Raw genomic sequence first — 12,509 nt, forward strand, 5'->3', positions numbered from 1 at the left:
CAGTGTTAACATTTTGTTACAAAAACCATGGAAGGCAGTCATTCAGTTTAATGTTCCCTAACAGCAATAATACTCTTGCCATACCACCATACTTACTTTCAGATACCTGTACTTTGCCTGGTGCCTGGATAACTGGGGCATTGTCATTAACATCCACCACCTGTATTGTTACTATACATGTAGCAGAAAGTCTGGGGTTTCCTTTGTCAGTCGCTTGTACAACCAACCTAGTATTGAAAGGAAGCCACAGTTGTCATGGTCAGCCAGCAATCACAGACTTGGTCAACAATATTATCAAATGTTCAAAGAAAAAGTAAAAATATGAGGACAATACCTAATACTTTCCTTTCTTCTTGGAAGCGCGTTTCCAAAATTGCATTTTAATTTCCAGCGTACAAATGAATAACTGGAATTTTTTGGTTTTGGATAGCTTATAAGGACATAGTCCAAGAGGTTCCAGGTGGCAAAGACATACTGGGCTCATATTGAAACAAAGTAACAACTTCCTTAAGAATCTTTGTTTAACTATTGAAATTACTCCTAATTGACACTAAGAGCTTATAGTAAACTTTGGCCTTCTCAGAGCTCACTGACTTTAACGGAGCCAAACTTTATCATCAGTGTACTGTCCCATGCCGATGCTTACTACACAAGGAAATGCCTTGAATTTTATTAAAATTACTTTGAATTCCATTTATGTAGATAGATAATAGTGATCCATTCAAGAAGAAAAATCATACAAAGATTTCATTTCTTAGAACTAGTTTCTACATCATCAAGAACATATTGCTTATGAGGACTGTGTGAAACAGCACCGTTTTGTTTTTCAACTTCCATTTCGCTGTTTCACTGGGACAGTGTTTTGTTCTGAGTTTTGTTTTGTTTTAAAAGCACTGTTCTGTTTCATTTCATTGAAACTGTTTAGTTGTTTTGATGTTTCACCTATAGGCTATAATGGGGAAGCACAAAACTGCCTATAAATTTTTGTCATTTTTTGGCAGATCTGGATGAAAACAGCAGGGATGGCAGCCCCTTCTGAAGGAATGAAACCTGCCATGTTTCAAGGAGATAGGTGCAGGGGTTTCTGGGAAACTGCACCTCAAAATCTTGATGGCAAAACTCATGTCACTTGTACATGTGAAGACACAGTGGGGTGAAAACTGCAGGCATGGTAGCCCCTGATGAGGCCATGAAGCCTGCCAGCTGTCAAGGAAATAGGTGTAGGGGTTTCTGGGAAACTGCACCTCAAGCTGCTGACAAGCAAAACTCATGACGTGCGCGCGCGCGCGTGTGTGTGTGTGTGTGTAGGCATGCCCTCGCTGGGGCCTCTACACAACACAGTAGTGTGCCCCAATGAGGTCTCCTTCTCCTCTACGGCTTCAGCCTGGTCCACTACTTTAAATGAGAACAGGTAATAACTTAGTAAGCAGCACAGTAGCACCAGCAGCATCTCAGGCAGCCAAACTGTGACAGAGCCTTGCTTTTCTCTCCTGCAGAAGCTTCTTCTCCAGTGTGTGTGTTAAGGCATGCCCTCACCATGTCCTTCCCCCTTTTTACCCCTCCCTCTCCTTACTTTCTGTTTCTCTGCAGGCAAGTCCGGCTTCAGCTTCAAAACTCAAAACTTTTTGAAAGTTTCAAAACATTTTGACTGCCCTTGTTTCATTCTGAGGCTGTTTCATTTCAATTTTGCTGTTTCAAGCTCAAAACAAGTCAAAACAACATCAAAACAAAACAGACGGTGAAATTTCTCATGGCCCTATTGCTTATCATAAGCAACCCAAACTCTGCAGAAGTGGAATTCAGTATTAGATCAAATTTACCTCTGTGGAACGTAGCCAACCTAAGGTAGTTTAGTATCTGCTCTAAAAATTTTTTTAAAAGAGTTGATCAAAAAGTCAATCCAATTAAATGTATAAACATTTTGGAACTAGGAAACATTGAATGTTTATAAAACAAACATTTTTGTGATATACGATGTTGTCAGTCTTTCTTGCAGATCATTCTTCTGAGTCACAGTGTTGACTGAAGTGACAACTAAATGGTGACTTTCTTAATATCTATATTACAATATGGAACACCAGTGCTGTAATTTAAGCTGTAGATTCTTGAATCACACAAACTGTGCTTTGGGTGCTCCTGCGGTTTATGACATCAACAGCATACATAACTAGTTTCACAGGCTTGTATTTAACTGGTGACCATGTATAATTCTGTATAGAAAGCATATTTTGTCTAGAATGAATATCAGCAAGGTACATATGGAAATATTTTACTAAAATAATCACTTTCTAAGGTTTCAGTGAAAAAAATCTCATAAAAACATCTCAGCCAAGACATTAAAATTAAGTTTCTGTCAGCACTTGTAGTATAACTCCCTATTTTGGGGAACTTAGAACTTCTGGGGAAGAAAATATTTGATTTAGCTAAAATAAGCGACTGTTTCCAAATTTTGAAAAAAAAGCAATGATGCCATTTTGAAATTAGAGAAAACATTTTTTAAAACAACATTTTTGCTGCTCTTCTAAGTTCTTTCAGTAAAAGAACAATCCATAGCTTATTAAGGGGGAGCATATAAAAACTTAAATTATAACAAAATTTCATTAAAAATGAACTTATTAAATGGTTCAAACTTAAATATTAATAAAAGAAAACTCAGTGTTCAAGATATATGGATATATCATTCTGTTTAGTTATTTAATGCTTCATTAACAGTGAATTGTTTCTTCAGAATATTTATTCCAATATTCTTTTAAAGTAGTATTTGAGGGAACAAAGCATATTTAGTTGTCATAGATACACTAAAAATCACAGATGCTTTTGACTTAGGAGAAAAATAAAAATAAACTTCAAATGAAATTTTCTAGACTCCAAACAATAAGTTCACATAAAATACTTCCCATAGGTGTCTATTACTAAATTACACTGATATTTAAAAGCAATCATATTGTGTTGGTCTATATGATTTTCCAAAAACTATTATGGCTCTTAAGAATGATGACTGGATGAGGAAAAGTCTGAGTCTCCAGAGGAAAGGAAAACTTTCAAGTGACTTACGCTTAGTCTAAGTGTCTTAGTCACAGTCATATGGAAAAAATCATAATTCTAATGATACAGTATACAGTAATCTAGGTACTTTTCTTTTTAAGACTGCAGTATATAAACTAGATTGGTATGCTAATCATTCAATACGCCTGTACCTTCTCTTCATATAATTATTTGTTTGCTTTGACTTCTAATCATGGTTTAATTTGTAAAAAAATAAAAAGGCATGTTAAGTGGCAAACTGCAGGAGAAATATCAGAAAACTAACAAAGAACAGCTGATAGATGACAATGCTTGTACCCTCCACATGAATTCTATTTAGTATATGGATAACAGTCCTAGCAAAATTAAAAATAAAATCAACCTTAAGTATTGCATAGAAAATGATTCTGTTTCTGAAGTCAGCAGCACACTGTGTGTTTATATTGACTTGACTTGCTTTATGCAGAGAACCAGCTGTGGAATTCGTGCAAATTAAGCTGAAATCAGGGAAATGTCCTTTTTTCTGAAAAGGATCGCCCCTCCACTCTATGCTCAAATAACATTTCTACTGAAGTGAGAATCTTCCTGAGAGGACAACACAACTGGATTTCAAGACATTTCCATTCAAGTGCTAAACCAGGGAGGAAAAGGACAATAATATGGTAATCCTTTCAGCTCCCGATATTTCAGAAAGCAAAACAAGGCACTTTCTTTAGTGGATAACACAGCTATTCAAAATAAGATTGTGTCTGATATCTGAACTGCGTTTGCCCTTACTAGGTTCCAAAAACTCCCATAGTCAGTGGCTCCCCGTTGACTGGGGAAAATGTAAGTGGTGATATTCTTCTTTACATTCAATCCACTCATGGTGTCAAAGTGGTCATTTTCTGAAGACAGGCATAATATAATACTACTTTACCTTTCTTGCATGCGTCGATAAGCAGTTGAGGTTCACTCTAGTGAACGACTTGTTCACATTTTCAAGGGTCTATCCTCATCCTTATTACCTAGAAACTTGTGCTTTCTTGCAGAAATAAAAGACTGTAAAGCAAGAGGTAGCTAAGAGAAGTTCAGGAATGCCGCATCATCTCAGGACAATGAAATTCAAGCTCTACTTCCAACTTAAAATTATATCACTTAACTCTGAACTCATATACATAATTTAAAATTCTCTTTTATGTCAAAAATGGTTCTATTTCTTTGCCTATAGGTGAACAAAGAAAGGAGTAAATCTGTTTCAACTGTCTTGGTACAGTTCCCTCCTCTCCACATGTGGGCACTTGTCATCATGCATAAGGTGTCTGAGAAGATCAGCTACAGTGCTCATGTCTGTGTGTGTTGTAACTGATTTAAGAAAATGATGCTTTTTCTCCAAAAAGGGAACAGTGTCAGAGACTCTACAAAATCAATAATGGACTTTGCTGTCGCTATTCGTTTTACGTTGCAGGCCTTCAGCTATTAAATGATGGGTAGCAGTATGAAACTATAAAAATAGACAGCACAAACATTATCAACTTAAGGTAAATAAAGTGAGGATCAATATATATTTTATAAAGATGCTGTACCACAAACCTATATGATGAAATGTCCTCATGATTCAGGATTGCATTCGCTGCTAAAATCCCTTGTGCTGAATCAATAAGAAACAGTTTATTTTCATTACCAGATAAAACTGAATATTCAATTTCTCCATTTAGCCCACTGTCAAGGTCAGTTGCAAAAATCTGTTTGGAAATAAAATCCATAATTAGAGATAGCCAACTTCACCTTCTCAAAGAAAAGCATTATATCAGAGATTCCCCGCCATGTCCCCCCAGTTAGTTTCATTTTGGGTACACAAACTAAAAGGAAGTGTCAAATAGTTTACAACCGAAATTTTGTATGTGATTGCCATGGAAGTTACAACAGTCAGCTTATTCACAGTCAGCCTGTTAGGCTGCAGTAGTCAACCTATTCCCAGTCAAGGTTACAATAGTCAACCTCTTCACAGTCAACCTGTGAACAGAAATGTTTTTGCAAAATAACAAGATTCCATCATCTTGGGTTGGAGCATTCTGCTGAAGATTTCAAAATTCCAAGAAGTAAAGCATTAGGTGACTGAACTACCATATTCTTATATAATAATTATTTTAATGTTGCTTATGTTATCCCCACTTGTACTTCTTATTGTTGAATTTGAGATATAACGTATATAATCCAGATTAGACCAGAAGTATGCTTCTCTTAATTAGAGGAATATAGGAAGTTTTATCCTCTCAAAAGATTCCCATGTGTTGCACTGGACTGATTGTCTAATGATTTTTTTCCCAGTGGCGGACATATATTCCTTTAAATACTATGTCCATTCATTTGCCTAATGGCTTTGCCCTCAGGACAGTTGTTGCTGTCTATTTACTTATCCTCAGAGATACCTAACATGACCTTCATTATGGTCTGACTTGCAATGGAAAGGCATTCATTGAGAAAAACATATTCCTTTCTAGCCCAAACCATGCCCCTCTTTAGCTCCAATATAAGCAGGTAGGGAAATATTTTTGGAGACTGGACCCATTTAGAGTAAGAACTGTTTGTACACTTACATTAACATAAGTTAGTTGTTCTTTCGCAGTAGGTTTTAGACCAAGAGTGGGCAATTATTTTGGGCGGAGGGCCGCTTACTGAGTTTGGCAAGCCATTGAGGGCCGTGTGACAGGCAGCCAGGGGCAGATAAATAATAATTTTCTAAATTTTTTAGGGGCCCCGCAGGCCAGACAGAATGGCCTGGCAGGTCACATCTGGCACATGGACCACATTTTGCCCACCCCTGTTTTAGACTGAATGGTTAGATTTGACTTCCATTTTACTTCCATTCTGGTTAGCTGAATAAACTCATTTTAAAGATGTGGCCCCTTACTGTTTGTATAGATACTGTGTGTGTATATACACATACATAATTCAGTGAACATGTCTACACGTGCTTTAATGTGCAGTAGCTTATTTTACTGTGCATTAAAGCACTGTGTAAAAAAACATGAAAATCTGCTAATAAGCAGTAAAATAAGCTACTGAACAATAAGCATTACTAAAAAAGTGTGCACTTTCACTACTGTGCATTAAACCAGCCTAAAACATATTTATTTAGTACCTCAGGACACCTATACATAAGAGTGCACAGACTGCTCCAAAGTGCTGGATTCCAGTGTGTCAGAGAAGACTCAGTTGAGTCTCCTGAAGCATGGCAATTACCACACTCCAGCAGCCTCCAGCATCTCATTTATCAGCGCCCCTGCATTTAAAAATGGTGGCAAGGGCACGTGAACTAAAGCTCAAACAAGCTTAGTTCCAGCACCCTCACTGCCATTGTTAAGCTCAGGGACACCGATACAGGAGATGCAGTGGCACTTTAATTAGGCTCTCAGAGCTGCTCTAATTAAAGTGCTGCCCCTCCCTCCACCTCTGGAGCATGTGTAAAAGTGCCCTCACATTGGAGGTATTATATTTAAATGTACTACTGGTAGCAAGAATCTACCTATAAAAAGCCCACAGGCAAGTAAAGAGCAGGATGACCTGAATAAAGCCTTAAAATGGCCCAGAAAGAAGAGGATATATAGGGAAATCTGAACAAGGATGTCAGGGTGAAATTTAGTACTCATCTAGTTTTTTTAAATACTTATATACTAACACAAAAAATATGAGGAAAAGTATAGCCTAATTGGAATCAAATAGACATGGTGAGATAATTCACACAATTGGATGGGCATAGTAAGTTCAGGAAGGACAGGTAGTGGAGAAAAGAGAAAGTATGGCTTTGATTATTATAGATTCATATAGTAAGTAACAAGAAATGATTCTATAAATATGTTAGATATCAGAGGAAAGACAGAGGAAAATAGATATCTTAAAGGAACAGGAGACGCTAATAATGAATGATAAGGAGAAGGGTGAGGTGTTTAATGCCTTTTTACTTCAGTCTTCACAAAAACTCTCTGATGACAAGGAGGGGATGGGTGCATACCTAGCACAGAGTAGATAAAGAACAAATGAGATATTATTTGAATAAGATGGATGTTTTGGAATCAGCAGGGCCTGATGATAGTCATCCTAGAGTACTCAATTAATTTGTGGAAGTAATCAGAGACACTGGCTATTATCTTTGAGAAATGGAGATCAGATGAAGTCCCAGGAGACTGGAAAAGGCAAATATAGTGACCATCTTTAAAAAAAGAAAGAAGGACGATCTAATGAGCTATAGTCCAATCAGCCTAACACTTATACCCAGAAACATAGCGGAGAGTAACAAATTTGGACGCACATGCAGGGTAGCAACATAACGAGGTACAAGCAACATGGATTTTTCAACAGCAAGTCATGCCTAACCAAGCTCAACTCCACCTAAGACAAGATGATGGGCTTTGTGGATAAAATCAGAGCAGTGGATGTGATATATCTTAACTTTTAGTAAGGCTTTGAGAATGTCTTCTACAGAATTCTCATAAACAATATTAGAGCATATAGTTTAAACCTTTTTCTATAATTGTGCTCAAAGTGAAGTCATTAATAGCTCAGCATCAAATTAGGAAGAAGTATTAAGTGACTTCACCAGAGGTCTGTTCTGGGTCTGATGCTGTTCAATATTTTCACTGGTGGCTTGGAGAATGCAGTTGAGCATATGTTTCATAAATCTGCAGATCACTCTAAACTGGGTGAAATAACCGCAGTTTTAGAGAAGACCAGATTAGGATTCAAAAGGACCTCAATAAATTAGAAAAATAACTAAAGCAGATAAAATTCAATAAGGACAATCAGGTCAGGACACACCTATACGTGCATTTACATCACATTAAATTTGATGTGCAGTAAACATAAATAGCCCGGCATCTACACATGCAGGTATTAAAGCACAATAACGTGGTGTGTGCTCTGAATTGGGACTAAAGTTAGTCCCAAATCAGTCCACACGGTGTTACTACATAGTAAGCTGTCTACACATGTGTCACTGCACAGTAACTAGTCAGGAGTAAATTTGATCATCATCATGCAGATATCAAATTTATGCCCAAGGTGGCATAATTCACCATAGTTACTGTGCAGGATAGGTGTGCATGTATAGATGCATACCCGTATTGCACAGTAATTTTAGGTTACTGTGCAGTAACTGTGCATGTGTAGATGCTCGTGCAAAGTACTACACTAAATAAGGAACAATAAAATGCACAAACACAAAACATGAGATGGCTAAATAGGGTCCAGTACTTTACAGTAGGACTTGGGGTTTATAGTGGATCCTAGAAACCACAGCATATCAGATAATCTTTATATATAAAAGGATCCCCTTCATACAAAGAGGATGAAGATTAATTGTTCTCTGTGTCCACTGGGGATAGGACAAAAAGTAATAGTCTTACAATGAAAAAAGGGTGATTTAGGTTGCATACTAGAAAGAACTTTGCAACTATGATGGTTGCTAAGCACTCGTACAAATGGCCTAAAGTGGTGTTGGAAGAACTGCTCTTCATCTGGCACAGAGAGGGAAAGAAAAATTTGAACAAAATATTTGAACTAATGACTAATTGCAGACTTAGTAATCAGACATAGGATAATGGTCCATCTTGATAAAAATTAACTGAAGCTGAAGATCAAATCGAGACAAAATTAATTAAGTCTTTCAAGTTGCCAAACAAGGATCATAGTATTGAAGAAGGTAGCCAACTGCAATCATGTGCATAGTATAAGTCTGACACATACTTCGCTGGACTATAGACACAGTTTGGCTAAATCTAATTTTAACTAGAGAAACTGATTTATAAGTACATATTCCCCATTACCTGCATGATGTATGTACTGTAGATTTGGCCTTCCCATACTGATGTTTTGTAATAGCTTTGTTCAAATTTAGGTGCGTTATCATTCACATCTTGTATCAAAACTGTTATGCCACAAAGTGTTGAAGTCAAGCCATTTTCAGCCAAAACTGTAAGATGTATTTTGCTTTCGAGTTCATAATCAAGAAACTTCGGCTCTTTCACTCTAAGTTCACCTGTTTTTGTTCCAAAAACAATTTAAAGAATTTATGTTATGTACATTCATAGGTGAAATAAAATTTTAAGGTGATGATAAAAGTGAAATAAAGAAAAAATAATTGTTTACTATGGAAGGAAAAGCACCAAGATGAAAATATATATTTATAACTGAAAGAGGAAACCACAACATATATGTAGTTCTTAGAGTTCTCATTATGCAACCTCCACCATTGAATAAATCTGTGAATTCTAAAAACAGTGTAAGTGTTTGCTTCCTCTGATCACCTAACTTTGTCACTATAGACTTCTCTCCCTCCTGCTGGTAACAGCACAAATCTAGGACATAATAATTTTCTCCAGCTAACAGCCACACAAGCAACTTCATAAAATCAAAAGCTTCATTTGTATCAAAATGAGGCATATCTTTGCAACTGTGCCTTCGTAACACAGCAGCTTGAGCTATGCTCCACAATGAAGTCCACTTTAAGGCTGGTTTCATAATTCTTCACGAGGACACTCTCACTGTGGGGGACCCAGGGATACTACCCAGAAGCATGTTATGCCTACTCAATCCTGATCAGCATGCTTAGGGATATATTAAATTGACTACACTGCCTCATTTCTGGGATTTGGTTCATGATGAGCAAGTGTGAATGAGTAGGGCATGCTTTTTGTCAGTGCTTTTGGCACTGTAGCCATGCCTTAAGCAAATCATTCTTCTACCAGAAATTAGTAATGAAAACTGCGTTATAAAATAACTGTTGGGTAGGGAAAAAAGTACCAAATACACCCCAATTACAATTTTTAATTAATTTATCGTGTCTGGACAATGAGAACTTAAAAGTCTGCACACTGATTCTCTGTCACTGTTCTCTTTCTTTAATTTTACTTCTGGTTCAACAAAAACTGGTAGATGAAGCAAAATGACTGATAATTAAGGTGTAAATAAATAACCTGTGAATTAATGTCAGTGTTATAGCTTACAGTCCTTCTGTACAACTGACTTGCAGTAATATCATCTTTAACATGAGATAATGAGAGCGTCTAGTGCCCATACAATGCAACAAGGGACCTCATTTGTGTGGAAATATTAGTTAGTGGTGAGATAATCTGTGTTGAGTATCTGCAATGGGTATGAAAATCACATTGTCAACTCTGTGTAGCTTCATGTAAATGGATGTTTCACTGTACTAGCACTAGTTACCTGAAACCAGCCTGAGAACTGCATACTGAACTTTTCACTAACATTTTCTTCTTGAGGCATGTTACTTTTGATGGTGTGAAAAAGAGCTATGTGTACATCTTGGGATAGCATACTCTCTAGCTTTATATGTGAGAACTGTATGACAAAGAATTCTGTCATTTCAGTTGCCTTTTTTTATAAACATAACATTTAAAAAGAATCCATATTGTTAACGGTGGAAGCTTTACAGATGGTGTTCAATACAAATCCCCTATGTATAAGATATTACTGCCAAGATTTTCAAACAAGAGTTTCTAAAGCTAGATTCTTTAGACACTTGCTTAAGAAGTGAGTGGGGCCTGATTCTTAGCGGTGCTGAACCCCCAAGTAGTTTCCATCCTGTTTTATTTCAGAAGGCCATCTAGATGGAAAACTATTGTACTTGTGGTGGCTATAATCTCCTGATTTACTGAAGGTTTGCCACTTGTTCTATTCTTATCAGAAAGGCATATTTTGATAATGCCTTATACAAAAGTTCCCTAATGTACATTTAATTTACATTAAATAAGACAGTTGAATGTTAATAAAATAAATGACTGAAAATCATGTTTGACATTTAACTAGGCATTGGATATATGTTTTGCATATAGCTATAAGGAAATACATTTTAATAGTCAGTTGGTATTCAGAAATTGAATGCATGTTGTATTTGGGAACATTTTAAAAAAAATACTGGTTTGGGATATTTTTCATTACTGCCTAGAACATTTTTCAACCATCCTTGCTTGATAACTGTTGCAGTATGTGTTTCATGGCCCATAAGAAAAATACTGGGTGAGAACTCTACTAAGCATGCACATTTCCTTAATATAGTACAAAATGCAGTTAATAATCTGCTGCATGTACCACAGAACTAACAAAAATGGCTAGATGACAATCAATGTTACTTATTTCTATAGTAAATGTTGCTCTTTGAGACAGGTTGTGCACATATACCTTCTACTGTTAAGGTATGTATACTCAGTGCATGAGAATCAAGCTCTTTGGCCACCCATGTTTCTGGGGCAGAGCATGAAGCCTGTGTGCTCCTGTGCCCTCAGCCAATAATGCAAAATAACTTAACTGCCCTTACCTTATTTAAAAAGGAATATTGCAGATGGCCATGCATGTGTCCCACAACCACCCTGAAGATACAGGGAGGGAGGGAAGGTGCAAGACATGTACTGAAAAATAACAGTTACCACAGAGGTAAATAACCACATTTTCTCTTTGGAGTGATCGTACACATATACATTCCCACTATAGGGGAAGATGCAGCAGTTGCCACTGCAGGTGGCTGAACTTTGGCATCTTCCTAAACATGGAATGAAAGTCAAGGCAGAAGAGTACAAGCTCTGAACTACAGCATGTTTTGTAAAGATAAGCAGTGAAGACCATATGACAATCTTATACATGTCCATAATGGGAACACTGTTCCAAAAACCTGCTTCTGAAGTATACTAATAGAATAAGCAGATACTTGTACAAAGAATTGTAACCTAGGCGGTACTCCAAGAGGTACCCCCTCTGCAATTGAAGGGATCAAAGCAGGTGCACAAGCGCTGTGGGAGGTGTAGGAACTCTCCTCCCCCTATAGAGCAGAGCCAGACCACCAATGGGGACTTAACCATATGCCTTTTAATACTGGGAACATAACAGGCATAAATCAGAGGGTATAGTGGACACTACAATGCCCCAAGGGGGCAGGATTCAACAAAGGTTAGACACTTGCAATCATTGACAAAAAACAGGGTTAACAAAATATAAACAGCAGAACAAACAATACGGGTTGGTGAAATATAAAAAGGCACAAAATGCAAAATGTCAAGGAAACATAGGGCCTTGGTACCTGGAGGGGGAGAAACAATGGCCCCTTTCCACTGGAAGAAGATTTGCTTCTTGTTACCTCACTCACCCTAAGTCATCTCAGCTGAAGCTTGAACCCAGATTGCCTATGTGGTAGGTAGGAACACTGCCACACAGCCACCACTGTGCCACATGGCTAGGGGTCTTGACCTTTCCGGAGCCCTGGCCTCACATCAAGCTGCCTGGCCTCTGATTGGAGGAGCTGGAAGCAGAGCTGGGAACCTCTCAGGTCGCTGCTCAGATCCTTCCTGGAACAGAGGGAGCCTCTCCTGCTGGCTGCAGCCTCTCCTTGGGGATCCTGGAGCCCAGTGGGGAGCCTCGCCTGCCAGCTGTATGCCACACTGCTGAGGGTCCCACTGCTACCTGCAGGTCCTGCTCTTTCAGGCTCTTCCGAGGCA

At 37.7% G+C, this 12,509-nt stretch overlaps 1 protein-coding gene across 1 annotated transcript in view; it reads right to left on the reverse strand.

Moving 5' to 3' along the window:
• DCHS2 (dachsous cadherin-related 2) overlaps window positions 1–12,509 on the reverse strand; it is a 124,349-nt gene that overhangs the window by 15,359 nt on the left and 96,481 nt on the right. The window contains exons 15-17 of the mRNA XM_019521054.1: window positions 8,829–9,040; window positions 4,597–4,748; window positions 97–227 (exon numbers count right to left, since the gene is read on the reverse strand). Coding sequence (XP_019376599.1) covers window positions 97–227; window positions 4,597–4,748; window positions 8,829–9,040 — 495 coding nt within the window. The remainder of the gene's footprint in view (window positions 1–96; window positions 228–4,596; window positions 4,749–8,828; window positions 9,041–12,509) is intronic.

The sequence above is a fragment of the Gavialis gangeticus genome, unplaced genomic scaffold, assembly GCF_001723915.1.
Source record: "Gavialis gangeticus isolate Ggan-Ray unplaced genomic scaffold, GavGan_comp1, whole genome shotgun sequence".
NCBI lineage: Eukaryota > Metazoa > Chordata > Crocodylia > Gavialidae > Gavialis > Gavialis gangeticus.